Source organism: Oncorhynchus nerka, linkage group LG8 (genome assembly GCF_034236695.1).
Source record: "Oncorhynchus nerka isolate Pitt River linkage group LG8, Oner_Uvic_2.0, whole genome shotgun sequence".
NCBI classification, from domain to species: Eukaryota; Metazoa; Chordata; class Actinopteri; order Salmoniformes; family Salmonidae; genus Oncorhynchus; species Oncorhynchus nerka.
The window spans coordinates 11,165,090-11,186,193 of record NC_088403.1 but is presented as its reverse complement, the minus strand read 5'-3'; the positions used below and the strand labels follow the sequence as shown (position 1 = coordinate 11,186,193).

Below are 21,104 nucleotides of genomic sequence, written 5' to 3'. Positions count from 1 at the left end.
TCTCTCTGTTTCTCTCTCCGTTTCTCTCTCTCTGTTTTTCTCTCTCTGTTTTTCTCTCTCTGTTTCTCTCTCTCTGTTTCTCTCTCTCTGTGTTTCTCTCTGTGTTTCTCTCTGTGTTTCTCTCTCTGTTTCTCTCTCTCTATTTCTCTCTCTCTCTGTTTCTCTTTCTCTATTTATCTCTCTATTTCTCTCTCTGTTTCTCTCTCTGTGTTTCTCTCTCTGTTTCTCTCTGTTTCTCTCTCTGTTTCTTTCTCTCTGTTTCTCTCTCTGTTTTTCTCTCTCTGTTTCTCTCTCTCTGTTTTTCTCTCCGTTTCTCTCTCTGTTTTTCTCTCTCTGTTTCTCTCTCTCTGTTTCTCTCTCTCTGTTTCTCTCTTTGTTTCTCACTCTCTGTTTCTCTCTCTGCCTCTGCCAGTCACACACTTTCTCATCTCTCCTCACAACTCTAATAACCACAGCTGTAAGAATGACCCTGCTGTTAGTAAAACAACACAGTAGACAGAGTTTCACCTGTTTCACCTTCCTGGTAAACACAGTAGAAATGACCAGAAAGGGAGATCTGTGAAGAGCAAATTGAATAGCGTATTTCAAATGGTTTGACTTGGTGGTGGTGGTGCTAGCTAGTGTTATCTTTATATATGCATGAGCAGCTCTTTGTACATCAGGCTCAGAGGATTCATTTAAACGGGCCAAAGCATTCTGCCTGGTTTTAACTGTAAATTGATATTGACTTGCCTTCTGTTTTGAGGTTGAAGGTGTAAATGTGAGAATGTGTTGCCAGGGTGGAATGGAAAAACAGTCATACACCCACTCCCCACATATGCACACAATAACAAGGCAAACCCACAAATACAAATGGCTGGTGTTCATAGAACCTGCCTAGTGTTTCAGTGCTCAGTAGAATTGCCACTCAGTGACATGTAGTGGGCCGTTTTTTAACCACTTAGAACATGTTCCTAATGGTTGAATCGTTGAGTAAAATGTCGACACATTCACACACAACTCTGTGCTTGAAGAAGTCAAGTTGGTAAGACTGCAGGATTGATGCAAATGGGGGTTTCTGCCTCTCTCTCTCTCTCTCTCTCTCTCTTTCTCTCTTCCTCTCTCTCTTTCTCTCTCGCTCTCTCTCTCTTTTTCTCTCTCTCTCTCTCTCTGTCTCTCTCCCTCTCTCTCTCTCTCTCTCTCTCTCTCTCTCTCTCTCTCTCTCTCTGGATTAAATAAACATTAGCCCATAATGACGAAGAGAAAACAGGTTTGTAGAAATGTTTACAAATTTATTATAAATAAAAAACAGATACCAAATGTATTTACATAAGTATTCAGACTCTTTGCTATGAGACTCGAAATTGAGCTCAGGTGCATCCTGTTGCCATTGATCTTCCTTGAGATGTTTCTACAACTTGATTGGAGTCCACCTGTGGTAAATTCAATTGATTGGACATGATTTGGAAAGGCACACACCTGTCTATATAAAGGTCTCACAGATGTCAGAGCAAAAACCAAGCCATGAGGTTGAAGGAATTGTCCATAGAGCTCAGAGACAGGATTGTGTCGAGGCACAGATCTGGGGAAGGTACCAAAACATTTCTGCAGCGTTGAAGCTCCCCAAGAACACAGTGGCCTCCATCATTCTCCCCCAATACTCTCCCACTTCCTAGAGCTGGCCACCCTGCCAAAGTGAGCAGTCGGGGGAGAAGGGCCTTGGTCAGGGAGGTGACCAAGTCCCGATGGTCACACTGAATGAGCTCCAGAGTTCCTCTGTGGAGATGGGAGAACCTTCCAGAAGGACAACCATCTCTGCAGGACTCCAACCATCTCTGCAAGACACCAATCAGGCCTTTATGGTAGAGTGGCCAGACGGAAGCCACTCCTCAGTAGAAGGCACAGGCAGGCCCACTTGGAGTTTGTCAAAAGGCACCTAATGACTCTCAGACCATTCGAAGCAAGATTCTCTGGTCTGATGAAACCAAGAGTGAACTCCTGGCCCTGAATGCCAAGCGTCACGTCTGGGGGAAACCTGGCACCATCCCTACAGTGAAACATGGTGGTGGCAGCATCATGCTGTGGGGATGTTTTTCAGCTGCAGGGGACAGTGAGACTAGTCAGGATTGACAGAAAGATGAACGGAGCAAAGTACAGAGAGATCCTTGATGAAAACCTGCCCCAGATCGCTAAGGACCTCAGACTGGGGCCAAGGTTCACCTTCCAACAGGACAACGACCCTAAGCACAACACAGGAGTTTGGGACAAGTCTCTGAATATCCATGAGTGGCCCAGCGAGAACCCGAACTTGAACCCGATCGAACATCTCTGGAGAGACCTGAAAATATCTGTGCAGCGATGCTCCCCATCCAACCTGACAGAGCTTGAGAAGATCTGCAGAGAAGAATGGGAGAAACTCCCCAAATACTGGTGTGCCAAGCTTGAAGTGTCATACCCAAGAAGTTTTGAGGCTGAAATCGCTGCCACAGGTGCTTCAACAAAGTACTGAGTAAAGGGTCTGAATTCTTGTGTAAATGCGATACTTCCGTTTTTTTCTGTAGGTCTGGATGAGTCCAGGGCTGACATCCTAGTCTTTCTGTAGGTCTGGACGAGTCCAGGGGTCTGACATCCTAGTCTTTCTGTAGGTCTGGACGAGTCCAGGGCTGACATCCTAGTCTTTCTGTAGGTCTGGACGAGTCCAGGGCTGACATCCTAGTCTTTCTGTGGGTCTGGACGAGTCCAGGGCTGACATCCTAGTCTTTCTGTGGGTCTGGACGAGTCCAGGGCTGACATCCTAGTCTTTCTGTAGATTTGGATGAGTTTAGGGCTGACATCCTAGTCTGGGGTGAGAGGGCCATAGCAGGGCTACTCTGTCTGTCTGTCTGTCTGTCTGTCTGTCTGTCTGTCTGTCTGTCTGTCTGTCTGTCTGTCTGTCTGTCTGTCTGTCTGTCTGTCTGTCTGTCTGTCTGTCTGTCTGTCTGTCTGTCTGTCTGTCTGTCTGTCTGTCTGTCTGTCTGTCTGTCTGTCTGTCTGTCTGTCTGTCTGTCTGTCTGTCTGTCTGTCTGTCTGTCTGTCTGTCTGTCTGTCTGTCTGTCTGTCTGTCTGTCTGTCTGTCTGTCTGTCTGTCTGTCTGTCTGTCTGTCTGTCTGTCTGTCTGTCTGTCTGTCTGTCTGTCTGTCTGTCTGTCTGTCTGTCTGTCTGTCTGTCTGTCTGTCTGTCTGTCTGTCTGTCTGTCTGTCTGTCTGTCTGTCTGTCTGTCTGTCTGTCTGTCTGTCTGTCTGTCTGTCTGTCTGTCTGTCTGTCTGTCTGTCTGTCTGTCTGTCTGTCTGTCTGTCTGTCTGTCTGTCTGTCTGTCTGTCTGTCTGTCTGTCTGTCTGTCTGTCTGTCTGTCTGTCTGTCTGTCTGTCTGTCTGTCTGTCTGTCTGTCTGTCTGTCTGTCTGTCTGTCTGTCTGTCTGTCTGTCTGTCTGTCTGTCTGTCTGTCTGTCTGTCTGTCTGTCTGTCTGTCTGTCTGTCTGTCTGTCTGTCTGTCTGTCTGTCTGTCTGTCTGTCTGTCTGTCTGTCTGTCTGTCTGTCTGTCTGTCTGTCTGTCTGTCTGTCTGTCTGTCTGTCTGTCTGTCTGTCTGTCTGTCTGTCTGTCTGTCTGTCTGTCTGTCTGTCTGTCTGTCTGTCTGTCTGTCTGTCTGTCTGTCTGTCTGTCTGTCTGTCTGTCTGTCTGTCTGTCTGTCTGTCTGTCTGTCTGTCTGTCTGTCTGTCTGTCTGTCTGTCTGTCTGTCTGTCTGTCTGTCTGTCTGTCTGTCTGTCTGTCTGTCTGTCTGTCTGTCTGTCTGTCTGTCTGTCTGTCTGTCTGTCTGTCTGTCTGTCTGTCTGTCTGTCTGTCTGTCTGTCTGTCTGTCTGTCTGTCTGTCTGTCTGTCTGTCTGTCTGTCTGTCTGTCTGTCTGTCTGTCTGTCTGTCTGTCTGTCTGTCTGTCTGTCTGTCTGTCTGTCTGTCTGTCTGTCTGTCTGTCTGTCTGTCTGTCTGTCTGTCTGTCTGTCTGTCTGTCTGTCTGTCTGTCTGTCTGTCTGTCAAAGAGCCTCAAACCATGTTAGTATGTTACTTGACAGTTGGGCTGTTACCCACCCCATTCCCCCCATAGACATGTTCAAACATACAGACAGCATAAAACAGTCAGACAGGCACGTAAGCACACACGCATGCATTGCAAACAGACACACACACACACACACACACACCCTTTACATTCACCCTGATGCGCGTGTAAGAGGTTGTTCCTTGCATTAGACATAGCCCAGGGTTATGGTTGGACTTCAGACTGTAATGCCATGATGTTGTCAATTCACCATTGTCTTATTACATATGACTCTCTGCTTCAACATAATGAGGCTGTTTCCATTGCATGGCTTATTTATCATCAGGCCCAATCCTGTAGAGTGCTGTGTGTGTGTGTGTGTGTGTGTTACATTTCTGAATGTAGTGTTTGTATTGGACACCACAATCTACAGACTTAATCAAACGTGATGGCTTGGGGACATGTCAGCCCTGCCGATTACTGGAGTATAAATGATTCAACTCAACAACAACAGACATTCTACTGTTTCCAGGATACGTACCACAGTGCTACAGTACTTAGACAGGCTTGTAATGGTGTGGACACAGCTCTCTCATTTCCTGAATCTGGAGCTACCTGACCGAACACAGTAACACACACAGCTCTCTCATTTCCTGAATCTGGAGCTACCTGACCGAACACAGTAACACACACAGCTCTCTGATTTCCTGAATCTGGAGCTACCTGACCGAACACAGTAACACACACAGCTCTCTCATTTCCTGAATCTGGAGCTACCTGACCGAACACAGTAACACACACAGCTCTCTCATTTCCTGAATCTGGAGCTACCTGACCGAACACAGTAACACACACAGCTCTCTCATTTCCTGAATCTGGAGCTACCTGACCGAACACAGTAACACACATAGCCTGCTGTTTGACAGGTAGAACAAAGGGCAGCTTGGTTCTTTGACAAAGATCGTTGTCATCATGGCCATTTATCCCAATGATTTATAGTTTAGAAACTGATTCAATGTGTTGCATTTCAACTGCTGTTGAAATGTCGGGGAAATAAAGTACTAAGTCTCTGACTCTATACCCTGTCTTCCAGTCAGCTGAGTAACTAGCTGAGTAACTGTTGGACATGACTCTATAGTCAGCTGAGTAACTAGGCTGTTGGACATGACTCCAGTCAGCTGAGTAACTAGGCTGTTGGACATGACTCTATACGCTGTCTTCCAGTCAGCTGAGTAACTAGGCTGTTGGACATGACTCTATACAGCTGTCTTCATGACAGTCAGCTGAGTAACTAGGCTGTTGGACATGACTCTATACCCTGTCTTCCAGTCAGCTGAGTAACTAGGCAGTCTTCCAGTCAGCTGAGTAACTAGGCTGTTGGACATGACTCTATACCCTGTCTTCCAGTCAGCTGAGTAACTAGGCTGTTGGACATGACTCTAGTGTCTTCCAGTCAGCTGAGTAACTAGGCTGTTGGACATGACTCTATACCCTGTCTTCCAGTCAGCTGAGTAACTAGGCTGTTGGACATGACTCTATACCCTGTCTTCCAGTCAGCTGAGTAACTAGGCTGTTGGACATGACTCTATACCCTGTCTTCCAGTCAGCTGAGTAACTAGGCTGTTGGACATGACTCTATACCCTGTCTTCCAGTCAGCTGAGTAACTAGGCTGTTGGACATGACTGAGTCAGCTGAGTAACTAGGCTGTTGGACATGACTCTATACGCTGTCTTCCAGTCAGCTGAGTAACTAGGCTGTTGGACATGACTCTATAGTCAGCTGAGTAACCTGTCTTCCAGTCAGCTGAGTAACTAGGCTGTTGGACATGACTCTATACCCTGTCTTCCAGTCAGCTGAGTAACTAGGCTGTTGGACATGACTCTATACCCTGTCTTCCAGTCAGCTGAGTAACTAGGCTGTTGGACATGACTCTATACCCTGTCTTCCAGTCAGCTGAGTAACTAGGCTGTTGGACATGACTCTATACCCTGTCTTCCAGTCAGCTGAGTAACTAGGCTGTTGGACATGACTCTATACGCTGTCTTCTTCAGTCAGCTGAGTAACTAGGCTGTTGGACATGACTCTATACCTGTCTTCAGTCAGCTGAGTAACAGTTGGACATGACTCTATACCCTGTCTTCCAGTCACTAGTAACTAGGCTGTTGGACATGACTCTATACCTTCCAGTCAGCTGAGTAACTAGGCTGTTGGACATGACTCTATACCCTGTCTTCCAGTCAGCTGTCTTCCAGTCTGAGTAACTAGGCTGTTGGACATGACTCTATACCCTGTCTTCCAGTCAGCTGAGTAACTAGGCTGTTGGACATGACTCTATACCCTGTCTTCCAGTCAGCTGAGTAACTAGGCTGTTGGACATGACTCTATACCCTGTCTTCCAGTCAGCTGAGTAACTAGGCTGTTGGACATGACTCTATACCCTGTCTTCCAGTCAGCTGAGTAACTAGGCTGTTGGACATGACTCTATACCCTGTCTTCCAGTCAGCTGAGTAACTAGGCTGTTGGACATGACTCTATACCCTGTCTTCCAGTCAGCTGAGTAACTAGGCTGTTGGACATGACTCTATACGCTGTCTTCCAGTCAGCTGAGTAACTAGGCTGTTGGACATGACTCTATACCCTGTCTTCCAGTCAGCTGAGTAACTAGGCTGTTGGACATGACTCTATACCTGTCTTCCAGTCAGCTGAGTAACTAGGCTGTTGGACATGACTCTATACCCTGTCTTCCAGTCAGCTGAGTAACTAGGCTGTTGGACATGACTCTATACGCTGTCTTCCAGTCAGCTGAGTAACTAGGCTGTTGGACATGACTCTATACCCTGTCTTCCAGTCAGCTGAGTAACTAGGCTGTTGGACATGACTCTGTCTTCCAGTCAGCTGAGTAACTAGGCTGTCTTCCAGTCAGCTGAGTAACTAGGCTGTTGGACATGACTCTATACCCTGTCTTCCAGCTCAGCTGAGTAACTGTCTTCCAGTCAGCTGTAACTAGGCTGTTGGACATGACTCTATACTGTCAGCTGAGTAACTAGTGTTGGACTTCCAGTCAGCTGAGTAACTAGGCTGTTGGACATGACTCTATACCCTGTCTTCCAGTCAGCTGAGTCCAGTCAGCTGAGTAACTAGGCTGTTGGATGACTGTTGGACTGTTGGACATGACTCTATACCCTGTCTTCCAGTCAGCTGAGTAACTAGGCTGTTGGACATGACTCTATACCCTGTCTTCCAGTCAGCTGAGTAACTAGGCTGTTGGACATGACTCTATACGCTGTCTTCCAGTCAGCTGAGTAACTAGGCTGTTGGACATGACTCTATACCCTGTCTTCCAGTCAGCTGAGTAACTAGGCTGTTGGACATGACTCTATACCTGTCTTCCAGTCAGCTGAGTAACTAGGCTGTTGGACATGACTCTATACGCTGTCTTCCAGTCAGCTGAGTAACTAGGCTGTTGGACATGACTCTATACCCTGTCTTCCAGTCAGCTGAGTAACTAGGCTGTTGGACATGACTCTATACCCTGTCTTCCAGTCAGCTGAGTAACTAGGCTGTTGGACATGACTCTATACCCTGTCTTCCAGTCAGCTGAGTAACTAGGCTGTTGGACATGACTCTATACCCTGTCTTCCAGTCAGCTGAGTAACTAGGCTGTTGGACATGACTCTATACCCTGTCTTCCAGTCAGCTGAGTAACTAGGCTGTTGGACATGACTCTATACCCTGTCTTCCAGTCAGCTGAGTAACTAGGCTGTTGGACATGACTCTATACCCTGTCTTCCAGTCAGCTGAGTAACTAGGCTGTTGGACATGACTCTATACCCTGTCTTCCAGTCAGCTGAGTAACTAGGCTGTTGGACATGACTCTATACCCTGTCTTCCAGTCAGCTGAGTAACTAGGCTGTTGGACATGACTCTATACCCTGTCTTCCAGTCAGCTGAGTAACTAGGCTGTTGGACATGACTCTATACCCTGTCTTCCAGTCAGCTGAGTAACTAGGCTGTTGGACTGACTATACCCTGTCTTCCAGTCAGCTGAGTAACTAGGCTGTTGGACATGACTCTATGTCTTCCAGTCAGCTGATAACTAGGCTGTTGGACATGACTCTATATGCTGTCTTCCAGTCAGATTATATACAGTTGCTGCTGTACCAGACATGATGGGTCATTTCCTGTGTGGTTATGAGGAGCCCTGTGACCTTCTCGTTACGGGATGTGAAAAAGGAAGTACCTGTCTTACTCTCCAGTCTACCACAGGACAGTGGTGTAAAGTACTTAAGTAAAAATACTTTAGAGTACTACTTACGTCGTTTTTGAGGTATCTGTACTTTACTATTTATATTTATGACAACTTTTACTTCACTACATTCCCGAAAGCAAATAATGTACTTTTTACTCCATACATTTTCCCTGCCACCCAAAGTACTCGTTACATTTTGAATTGCTTAGCAGGACAGGAAAATGGTCCAATTCACACACTTATCAAGAGAACATCCATGTTCATCCCTACTGCCTCTGATCTGGTGGACTCAATAAATACACATGCTTCATTTGTAAATGATGTCTGAGTGTTGGAGTGTGTCCCTGGCGTTGGAGTGTGTCCCTGGCTATCTGTGAGTGTTGGAGTCTGCACCTGGCTATCTGTACATGATGTCTGAGTGTTGGAGTGTGTCCCTGGCTATCTGTACATGATGTCTGAGTGTTGGAGTGTGTCCCTGGCTATCTGTAAATGATGTCTGAGTGTTGGAGTGTGTCCCTGGCTATCTGTACATGATGTCTGAGTGTTGGAGTGTGCCTCTGTCTATCTGTACATGATGTTGGAGTGTGTCCCTGGCTATCTGTACATGATGTCTGAGTGTTGGAGTCTGCACCTGGCTATCTGTAAATGATGTCTGAGTGTTGGAGTGTGTCCCTGGCTATCTGTACATGATGTCTGAGTGTTGGAGTGTGTCCCTGGCTATCTGTACATGATGTCTGAGTGTTGGAGTGTGTCCCTGGCTATCTGTAAATGATGTCTGAGTGTTGGAGTGTGTCCCTGGCTATCTGTACATGATGTCTGAGTGTTGGAGTGTGTCCCTGGCTATCTGTACATGATGTCTGAGTGTTGGAGTCTGCACCTGGCTATCTGTAAATGATGTCTGAGTGTTGGAGTGTGTCCCTGGCTATCTGTACATGATGTCTGAGTGTTGGAGTCTGCACCTGGCTATCTGTAAATGATGTCTGAGTGTTGGAGTGTGTCCCTGGCTATCTGTACATGATGTCTGAGTGTTGGAGTGTGTCCCTGGCTATCTGTACATGATGTCTGAGTGTTGGAGTGTGTCCCTGGCTATCTGTACATGATGTCTGAGTGTTGGAGTCTGCACCTGGCTATCTGTAAATGATGTCTGAGTGTTGGAGTCTGCACCTGGCTATCTGTAAATGATGTCTGAGTGTTGGAGTCTGCACCTGGCTATCTGTAAATGATGTCTGAGTGTTGGAGTCTGCACCTGGCTATCTGTACATTTAAAATAATAATAATGGTGCTGTCTGCTTTGCTTAATATCAGGGATTTTAAATGATTTATACATTTACTTTTGATAAAAAACAAATACAAATACTTGTAGACTTTTACTCATGTTTTTTATTTTACCTTTATTTAACCAGGCAAGTCAGTTAAGAACAAATTCTTATTTTCAATGACGGCCTAGGAACAGTGGGATAACTACCTGTTCAGGGGCAGAACAACAGATTTGTACCTTGTCAGCTCGGGGGTTTGAACTTGCAACCTTCCAGTTACTAGTCCAACGCTCTAACCACTAGGCTACCCTGCCGCTCCACTAGGCTACCCTGCCGCTCCACTAGGCTACCCTGCCGCTCCACTAGGCTACCCCACCTGCCGCTCCCACTAGGCTACCCTGCCGCTCCACTAGGCTACCCTGCCGCTCCACTAGGCTACCCCGCCGCTCCACTAGGCTACCCCGCCGCTCCACTAGGCTACCCCGCCGCTCCACTAGGCTACCCCGCCGCTCCACTAGGCTACCCCGCCGCTCCACTAGGCTACCCTGCCGCCCCACTAGCTCCCTGCCGCCCACTAGGCTACCCTGCCGCTCCACTAGGCTACCCTGCCGCCCACTAGGCTACCCCCGCCGCTCCACTAGGCTACCCCCCACTAGGCCGCTCCACTAGGCTACCCCGCCGCTCCACTAGGCTACCCTGCCGCTCCACTAGGCTACCCTGCCGCTCCACTAGGCTACCCTGCCGCTCCACTAGGCTACCCTGCCGCTCCACTAGGCTACCCTGCCCCTCCACTAGGCTACCCTGCCGCTCCACTAGGCTACCCTGCCGCTCCACTAGGCTACCCTGCCTCCCCACTAGGCTACCCTGCCGCCCACTAGGCTACCCTGCCGCTCCACTAGGCTACCCTGCCGCTCCACTAGGCTACCCTGCTTCCCCACTAGGCTACCCTGCCGCTCCACTAGGCTACCCTGCCGCTCCACTAGGCTACCCTGCCGCTCCACTAGGCTACCCTGCCGCTCCACTAGGCTACCCTGCCGCTCCACTAGGCTACCCTGCCGCTCCACTAGGCTACCCTGCCGCTCCACTAGGCTACCCTGCCGCTCCACTAGGCTACCCTGCTTCCCCACTAGGCTACCCTGCCGCTCCACTAGGCTACCCTGCCGCTCCACTAGGCTACCCTGCCGCTCCACTAGGCTACCCTGCCGCTCCACTAGGCTACCCTGCCGCCGCTCCACTAGGCTACCCTGCCGCTCCACTGCTACCCTGCCGCTCCACTAGGCTACCCTGCCGCTCCACTAGGCTACCCTGCCGCTCCACTAGGCTACCCTGCCGCTCCACTAGGCTACCCTGCCGCTCCACTAGGCTACCCTGCCGCTCCACTAGGCTACCTGCTGTAGTATTTTACTGGGTGAATTTCACTTTTACTTGAGCCATTTTCTATTAAGGTATCTTTACCTTTATTACAGTATGATAATTAGGTACTTTTTCCACCACTGCCAGAGGACCTGTTTAGGAATCTACACTGAGTGGACAAAACATTAAGAACGCTTTCCTAATATTGCATTGCACCCCCTTTTGCCCTCAGAACAGCATTCAATTCATTGTGGCATGGACTCTACAAGGTGTCGAAAGCGTTCCACAGGGAGGCTGGCTCATGTTGACTCCAATGCTTCCCACAGCTGTGTCACTAGAAACTGAAGGAGCGTGACACAAAGCGGTGCTCCTGGCACCTACTACCAGACCCCGTTCAAAGGCACTTAAACCTTTTGTCTTGCCCATTCACCCTCTGAATGACACACACAAACCGTGTCTCAAGGCTTAAAACCTTCTTTAACCTGTCTCCTCCCCTCCATCTACACTGATTGAAGTGGATTTAACAACTGACATCAATAAGGGATCATATCTTTCACCTGGATTCACCTGGTCAGTCTGTCATGCAAAGAGCAGATGTTCTTAATGTTTTGTAAACTCAGTGTGTAGATATGCCTTGGCTTTGACCAATACATCCTCCATTTCCCTAACTTTGAATAAGTCAGGTACCACACAGTGTTCATAGAGCAAGTAAGGTGTTGGTGTTGTCACTGGGCTGAGCGAGTGGGCTTAGGGGTGGGAAAGGGCACAGAGGAGTGACATGTGGGCTTAGGGGTGGGAAAGGGCACAGAGGAGTGCCATGTGGGTTTAGGGGGGGGAAAGGGCACAGAGGAGTGACATGAGGGCTTAGGGGTGGGAAAGGGCACAGAGGAGTGACATGTGGGCTTAGGGGTGGGAAAGGGCACAGAGGAGTGACATGTGGGTTTAGGGGTGGGAAAGGGCACAGAGGAGTGGCATGTGGGTTTAGGGGTGGGAAAGGGCACAGAGGAGTGACATGTGGGTTTAGGGGTGGGAAAGGGCACAGAGGAGTGACATGTGGGTTTAGGGGTGGGAAAGGGCACAGAGGAGTGACATGTGGGCTTAGGGGTGGGAAAGGGCACAGAGGAGTGACATGTGGGTTTAGGGGTGGGAAAGGGCACAGAGGAGTGACATGTGGGCTTAGGGGTGGGAAAGGGCACAGAGGGGTGACATGTGGGCATGAGGGTGAAAGAAGAGGGGTGACATGGGAAGATAGAAAGGCAGTGAGAGGGGTGACATGGGTGGCATGAGGGCAGTGAGAAGGGTGAGGGAAGATAGAGAGGCAGTGAGAAGGGTGAGGGAAGAGAGGCAGTGAGAAGGGTGAGGGAAGGAAGGCAGTGAGAAGGGTGAGGGAAGAGAGCAGTGAGAAGGGTGAGGGAAGGAAGAGAGGCAGTGAGAAGGGTGAGGAAGAGAGAGGCAGTGAGAAGGGTGAGGGAAGAGAGGCAGTGAGAAGGGTGAGGAAAGAGAGGCAGTGAGAAGGGTGAGGGAAGAGAGGCAGTGAGAAGAGTGAGGGAAGAGAGGCAGTGAGAAGGGTGAGGGAAGAGAGGCAGTGAGAAGAGTCAGGGAAGAGAGGCAGTGAGAAGGGTGAGGAAAGAGGCAGTGAGAAGGGTGAGGGAAGAGAGGCAGTGAGAAGGGTGAGGAAGAGAGAGAGGCAGTGAGAAGGTGAGGGAAGAGAGAGAGGCAGTGAGAAGGGTGAGGGAAGAGAGAGAGGCAGTGAGAAGGGTGAGGAAGAGAGGCAGTGAGAAGGGTGAGGAAGAGAGAGGCAGTGAGAAGGGTGAGGGAAGAAGAGAGGCAGTGAGAAGGGTGAGGGAAGAGAGGCAGTGAGAAGGGTGAGGGAAGAGAGAGAGGCAGTGAGAAGGGTGAGGGAAGAGAGAGAGGCAGTGAGAAGGGTGAGGGAAGAGAGGCAGTGAGGAAAGAGAGGGAGGCAGTGAGAAGGGTGAGGAAAGAGAGGGAGGCAGTGAGAAGGGTGAGGGAAGAGAGGCAGTGAGGAAAGAGAGGGGTGAGGCAGTGAGAAGGGTGAGGGAAGAGAGGCAGTGAGAAGGGTGAGGAAAGAGAGAGAGGCAGTGAGAAGGGTGAGGAAAGAGAGAGAGGCAGTGAGAATGGTGAGGAAATAGAGGCAGGCAGTGAGAAGGGTGAGGGAAGAGAGAGAGGCAGTGAGAAGGGTGAGGGAAGAGAGGCAGTGAGAAGGGTGAGGGAAGGAAGAGAGGCAGTGAGAAGGGTGAGGGAAGAGAGAGGCAGTGAGGAAAGAGAGAGGCAGTGAGAAGGGTGAGGGAAGAGAGGCAGTGAGAAGGGTGAGGAAAGAGAGAGAGGCAGTGAGAAGGGTGAGGAAAGTGTTGAAAGAGAAGGAGACAGGAACAATGTGGCATAGTGTGTCTAGCCTCTACTTCTGTGTGTCCACCCAGTTCAGAATGTTAAACTGCTGTTTTCTTCTAGGCAACTACTGAAGACGGAGCTGGGCTCTTTCTTCACCGAATACCTCCAGGTAAGAGACTGTCTCTCTGCACCTCAGCACTGATATTAACCTTACTCTGATATTACTAACATTACTCTGATATTAACATTACTCTGATATTAACATTACTCTGATATTAACATTACTCTGATATTACCAGCATTACTCTGATATTACCAGCATTACTCTGATATTACCAGCATTACTCTGATATTAACGTTACTCTGATATTAACATTACTCTGATATTACTCTGATATTACCAGCATTACTCTGATATTAACATTACTCTGATATTAACGTTACTCTGATATTAACATTACTCTGATATTACCAGCATTACTCTGATATTACTCTGATATTAACATTACTCTGATATTACTCTGATATTACCAGCATTACTCTGATATTAACATTACTCTGATATTACTCTGATATTACCAGCATTACTCTGATATTAACATTACTCTGATATTAACATTACTCTGATATTAACATTACTCTGATATTAACATTACTCTGATATTACTCTGATATTACCAGCATTACTCTGATATTAACATTACTCTGATATTAACGTTACTCTGATATTAACATTACTCTGATATTAACGTTACTCTGATATTAACCTTACTCTGATATTAACATTACTCTGATATTACCAGCATTACTCTGATATTACCAGCATTACTCTGATATTACCAGCATTACTCTGATATTAACGTTACTCTGATATTAACGTTACTCTGATATTAACATTACTCTGATATTAACGTTACTCTGATATTAACATTACTCTGATATTAACATTACTCTGATATTACTCTGATATTACCAGCATTACTCTGATATTACCAGCATTACTCTGATATTAACGTTACTCTGATATTAACATTACTCTGATATTAACATTACTCTGATATTAACGTTACTCTGATATTAACGTTACTCTGATATTACCAGCATTACTCTGATATTACCAGCATTACTCTGATATTAACGTTACTCTGATATTAACCTTACTCTGATATTAACCTTACTCTGATATTAACCTTACTCTGATATTACCAACGTTACTCTGATATTATTAACACTACTCTGGCGTTACTAACATTACTCTGGCGTTACTAACATTACTCTGGCGTTACTAACATTACTCTTGTATTATTAACATTACTCTGATATTACTGGCATTACTCTGATATTACCAATATTACTCTGATATTACCAGCGTTACTCTGATATTAACGTTACTCTGATATTACTGGCATTACTCTGATATTACCAATATTACTCTGATATTACCAGCGTTACTCTGATATTAACATTACTCTGATATTAACATTACTCTGATATTAACATTACTCTGATATTACTAACATTACTCTGATATTATTAACATTACTCTGATATTATTAACATTACTCTGATATTACTAACATTACTCTGATATTACTAACATTACTCTGATATTAACATTACTCTGATATTACCAGCATTACTCTGATATTACCAGCATTACTCTGATATTACTAACATTACTCTGATATTAACATTACTCTGATATTACTAACATTACTCTGATATTAACATTACTCTGATATTAACATTACTCTGATATTACCAGCATTACTCTGATATTACTAACATTACTCTGATATTATTAACATTACTCTGATATTATTAACATTACTCTGATATTACTAACATTACTCTGATATTACTAACATTACTCTGATATTAACATTACTCTGATATTACCAGCATTACTCTGATATTACCAGCATTACTCTGATATTACTAACATTACTCTGATATTATTAACATTACTCTGATATTATTAACATTACTCTGATATTATTAACATTACTCTGATATTATTAACATTACTCTGATATTACCAGCGTTACTCTGATATTACCAGCGTTACTCTGATATTACCAGCGTTACTCTGATATTACCAACGTTACTCTGATATTACCAGCGTTACTCTGATATTAACGTTACTCTGATATTACTAACATTACTCTGATATTACTAACATTACTCTGATATTATTAACATTACTCTGATATTACTAACATTACTCTGATATTACCAGCGTTACTCTGATATTACCAGCGTTACTCTGATATTACCAGCGTTACTCTGATATTACCAGCATTACTCTGATATTACCAGCGTTACTCTGATATTACCAACGTTACTCTGATATTAACGTTACTCTGATATTAACATTACTCTGATATTAACATTACTCTGATAGTACTAACGTTACTCTGATATTACTAACGTTACTCTGATATTACTAACGTTACTCTGATATTAACGTTACTCTGATATTAACGTTACTCTGATAGTACTAACGTTACTCTGATATTACTAACGTTACTCTGATATTACTAACGTTACTCTGATATTAACGTTACTCTGATAGTACTAACGTTACTCTGATAGTACTAACATTACTCTGATATTACTAACATTACTCTTAATATATATATTTTTTAAAGTCCTGGTCGTAGAATGTGAATCCTTGTTTTCTTTCCTCTGCAGAATCAGCTGCTGACAAAGGGAATGGTGATACTGAGGGACAAAATGCGTTTCTATGAAGGTATGAATCATATTACTTACTAATACAATAAAGATGTAGTACTGTTTGAAGTACTGTCGTAGTACTGTTTGAAGTACTGTCGTAGTACTGTTTGAAGTACTGTCGTAGTACTGTTTGAAGTACTGTCGTAGTACTGTTTGAAGTACTGTCGTAGTACTGTTTGAAGTACTGTCGTAGTACTGTTTGTAGTACTGTTTGAAGTACTGTCATAGTACTGCTTGAAGTATTGTCATAGTACTGTTTGAAGTACTGTCGTAGTGCTGCTTGAAGTACTGTCATAGTACTGTTTGAAGTACTGTCATAGTACTGCTTGAAGTACTGTCATACTACTGTTTGAAGTACTGTCGTAGTGCTGTTTGAAGTACTGTCGTAGTGTTGTTTGAAGTACTGTCGTAGTGTTGTTTGAAGTACTGTCGTAGTACTGTTTGAAGTACTGTTGTAGTGTTGTTTGAAGTACTGTCGTAGTACTGTTTGAAGTACTGTCGTGGTACTGTTTGAAGTACTGTCGTAGTGCTGTTTGAAGTACTGTCGTAGTGTTGTTTGAAGTACTGTCGTAGTGTTGTTTGAAGTACTGTCGTAGTACTGTTTGAAGTACTGTCGTAGTACTGTTTGAAGTACTGTCGTAGTACTGTTTGAAGTACTGTCGTGGTACTGTTTGAAGTACTGTTGTGGTACTGTTTGAAGTACTGTCATAGTACTGTTTGAAGTACTGTCGTAGTACTGTTTGAAGTACTGTCGTAGTGTTGTTTGAAGTACTGTCGTAGTACTGTTTGAAGTACTGTCGTAGTACTGTTTGAAGTACTGTCGTAGTACTGTTTGAAGTACTGTCGTGGTACTGTTTGAAGTACTGTTGTAGTGCTGTTTGAAGTACTGTCTTAGTGCTGTTTGAAGTACTGTCGTGGTGCTGTTTGAAGTACTGTCGTAGTACTGTTTGAAGTACTGTCGTAGTACTGTTTGAAGTACTGTCGTAGTACTGTTTGAAATACTGTTGAAAAACTGTTTGAAGTACTGTTTGAAGTGATGTTTGAAGTACTGTCGTAGTACTGTTTGAAGTACTGTTATAGCATTGTTTGAAGTACTGTCACAGTACTGTTTGAAGTACTGTCACAGTACTGTTTGAAGTATTGGTTTGTCATGATGTAGCCTATTGTGGCCCATTATCGTCTCTGTTGAGGTATAGTCAAGTGGTGAAGATGCTCAAACCACCTGACCCTGACATCAAGTACACAGCTTATTTCTGCCGAAGTGCTATTGTCATGGCGACCAGACAGGAAGTGTTACTAACGTCACAGACCTCAGACCACAACCAGATGGGAGATTTGACATTGTTGAAGACTTTGAACCAGGCCTCGTCCCTCACCCTCCTATCCTTCCTCCCTCCCTTTACTGCCTCTCTTCGGTTCCTCGTCTGGTGTCAGTCAGCTTCTTACAATAGAACCCTTTCAAAAGGACTTGAACCCAGTAGCCCTCTGCTCCAGCCGTGACCCAGCCGCTCCCTGCCACCGTGACCCAGCCGTCCCCGCCACCGTGACCCAGCCGTCCCGCCACCGTGACCCAGCCGTCCCCGCCACCGTGACCCAGCCGCTCCCCGCCACCGTGACCCAGCCGTCCCCGCCCCGTGACCCAGCCGCTCCCCGCCACCGTGACCCAGCCGTCCCCGCCCCGTGACCCAGCCGCTCCCTGCCACCGTGACCCAGCCGTCCCCGCCACCGTGACCCAGCCGTCCCCGCCACCGTGACCCAGCCGTCCCCGCCACCGTGACCCAGCCGTCCCCGCCACCGTGACCCAGCCGTCCCCGCCACCGTGACCCAGCCGTCCCCACCCCCGTGACCCAGCCGTCCCCACCCCGTGACCCAGCCACTCCCCGCCAACGTGACCCAGCGGCCCACACCACTGTGCCATTTGGCAGCACTGCTCAGAAACAGCTAACTGATTCCCTCTGCCACAAGCAGGTCTCAGATCTCATTGTGTGAGAGAGGGTGTGTTGATGTGTGAGGGAGGGGTATTGATGTGTGAGGGAGGGGGTATTGATGTGTGAGGGAGGGGTGTTGATGTGTGAGAGAGGGGTGTTGATGTGTGAGGGAGGGGGTGTTGATGTGTGAGAGAGGGGTGTTGATGTGTGAGGGTGGGGGTGTTGATGTGTGAGGAGGGGTGTTGATGTTGATGTGTGAGGGAGGGGGTGTTGATGTGTGAGAGAGGGGTGTTGATGTGTGAGGGAGGGGTGTTGATGTGTGAGAGATGGGGTGTTGATGTGTGAGGGAGGGGGTGTTGATGTGTGAGAGAGGGGGGGTGTTGATGTGTGAGGGAGGGGGTGTTGATGTGTGAGGGAGGGGTGTTGATGTGTGAGAGAGGGGGTGTTGATGTGTGAGGGAGGGGGTGTTGATGTGTGAGAGAGGGGGTGTTGATGTGTGAGGGAGGGTGTTGATGTGTGAGGGAGGGGGTATTGATGTGTGAGAGAGGGGGTGTTGATGTGTGAGAGAGGGGTGTTGATGTGTGAGGGAGGGGTGTTGATGTGTGAGGGAGGGGTGTTGATGTGTGAGGGAGGGGGTATTGATGTGTGAGGAGGGGGTGTTGATGTGTGAGAGAGGGGTGTTGATGTGTGAGGGAGGGTGTTGATGTGTGAGAGAGGGGTGTTGATGTGTGAGGGAGGGGTGTTGATGTGTGAGGGAGGGGGTGTTGATGTGTGAGAGAGGGGTGTTGATGTGTGAGAGGGGGTGTTGATGTGTGAGAGAGGGGTTGATGTTGATGTGTGAGAGAGGGGGTGTTGATGTGTGAGAGAGGGGGTGTTGATGTGTGAGAGAGGGGGTGTTGATGTGTGAGAGAGGGGGTGTTGATATGTGAGAGAGGGGGTGTTGATGTGTGAGAGAGGGGTGTTGATGTGTGAGAGAGGGGGTGTTGATGTGTGAGAGAGGGGTGTTGATGTGTGAGAGAGGGGTGTTGATGTGTGAGAGAGGGGTGTTGATGCATCTCTGCTGGTGTTTGTGGTTTTCAGGATCTGTATCTGTGACAAACCATGAGAAATTACAACATAGAACATTCACACTTTTTTTGAGTCCATGCTAATTAGCACCATTGCTACTTTCTGATTGGTTATTTTGACTCCCTGGTTGTCTCCAGGTCAGAAGCTATTGGACTCCTTGGCAGAGACGTGGGACTTCTTCTTCTGTGATGTTCTGTCCATGCTTCAGGCTATCTTCTACCCAGTACAGGTACAGTTAGTCATGTTGTGTGTCAGTACTGTCTATGTTTAGTTGCAGCAGCTCCAGCAGTAGAACATGTGAGGCTATCTTCTACCCAGTACAGGTACAGTTAGTCATGTTGTGTGTCAGTACTGTCTATGTTTAGTTGCAGCAGCTCCAGCAGTAGAACATGTGAGGCTATCTTCTACCCAGTACAGGTACAGTTAGTCATTGTGTGTGTCAGTACTGTCTATATTCAGTAGCAGCAGCTCCAGCAGTAGAACATGTGAGGTGCTGGTGATCCGCTCCGGTGAACTCCTGCCCAAGTCAAGCACTGGTTACTTCTCCCTGTAGTGTTTCCGTTGTACTCAGACAACTAAAAAGCAACATACACTAGCCACTTGAACAGTAAGTTATTTTGTGAACAGTCCAGTGCACATTCTTACACAACAGAGCTTTCCAAATCAAATTAGGAGAATTTGATAGATTTTCCAAAAGCATTTCAACATACAATAGAATGTTGAGTGGCCCTAAGCATGGTGTGTGTGTGTCTCTCTCTCTCTTCTCTCTCTCTCTCTCTGTGTCTCTGTGTGTAGGTGTGTGTGTCTCTCTCTCTCTCTCTCTCTGTGTGTGTTTGTTTCTGTGTGTAGGTGTGTGTCTATCTCTCTCTCTCTTTCTCTCTCTGTGTCTCTGTGTGTAGGTGTGTCTCTCTCTCTCTCTCTCTCTCTCTCTCTCTCTCTCTCTCTCTCTCTGTGTGTTTCTGTGTTTCTGTGTGTCTCTCTCTCTCTCTCTCTCTCTCTCTCTCTGTGTGTCTCTCTCCATGCGTTTCTATGTGTGTGCATGTCTCTGTGTGTAATCTCTGTGTGTAGGTGTGTGTCTGTCTCTCTATGTGTCTCTCTCTCCATGTGTTTCTATGTGTGTGTAGTCTCTGTGTGTAATCTCTGTGTGTAGGTGTGTGTCTGTCTCGCTCTGTGTCTCTCTCTCCATGTGTTTCTATGTGTGTGCATGTCTCTGTGTGTAATCTCTGTGTGTAATCTCTGTGTGTAATCTCTGTGTGTAATCTCTGTGCGTAATCTCCACCAGGGTAAGGAGCCGTCGGTGCGGCAGCTGGCCCTGCTTCACTTCAGGAGCATTATCACTCTGAATATCAAGCTGGAGGACGCCTTGTCCCGCCCCCGCGCCCGTGTCCCCCCCTCTATCATACAGATGTTACTGGTACTGCAGGTAGGGAGGCACACACACACACACACACACACACACACACACACACACGTACAGAGGCATACACACACACACACACACACACAGTCAAACACGTACAGAGGCGTGCACTCAGACACACACATAAGGACTCAAATCAAATGTTATTTGTCACATGGTAAACAACAGGTGTAGACTAACAATGAAATGCTTACTGACGGGCCCTTCCCAACAATGTAGAGAGAAACATATAGAAAAGATAATAACACAAGGATTAACGATAATGAGTAACGATAACTTGACTGTATACACGAGGTACGAGTACTAAGTTGATGTGCAGGGGTACGAGGTAATAACTTGACTATATACACGAGGATGCGAGTACTAAGTTGATGTGCAGGGGTGCGAGGTAATAACTTGACTATATACACGAGGTACCAGTACTGAGTTGACGTGCAGGGGTACGAGGTAATGACTTGACTATATACACGAGGTACGAGTACTGAGTTAATGTGCAGGGGTGCGAGGTAATAACTTGACTATATACACGAGGTACCAGTACTGAGTTGACGTGCAGGGGTACGAGGTAATGACTTGACTATATACACGAGGTACGAGTACTGAGTTAATGTGCAGGGGTACTAGGTAATAACTTGACTATATACACGAGGTACCAGTACTGAGTTGACGTGCAGGGATACGAGGCAATGACTTGA

General features: G+C 46.6%; 1 protein-coding gene across 5 annotated transcripts in view; it reads left to right on the top strand.

Moving 5' to 3' along the window:
- Positions 1 to 21,104, top strand: part of LOC135572846 (proline-rich protein 5-like) — a 69,576-nt gene that overhangs the window by 32,017 nt on the left and 16,455 nt on the right. For all 5 annotated transcript variants that reach the window (XM_065021320.1, XM_065021323.1, XM_065021324.1 and 2 more), the window contains 4 exons: positions 13,378 to 13,426; positions 15,952 to 16,009; positions 19,127 to 19,218; positions 20,272 to 20,412. In XM_065021320.1, coding sequence (XP_064877392.1) covers positions 13,378 to 13,426; positions 15,952 to 16,009; positions 19,127 to 19,218; positions 20,272 to 20,412 — 340 coding nt within the window. The remainder of the gene's footprint in view (positions 1 to 13,377; positions 13,427 to 15,951; positions 16,010 to 19,126; positions 19,219 to 20,271; positions 20,413 to 21,104) is intronic.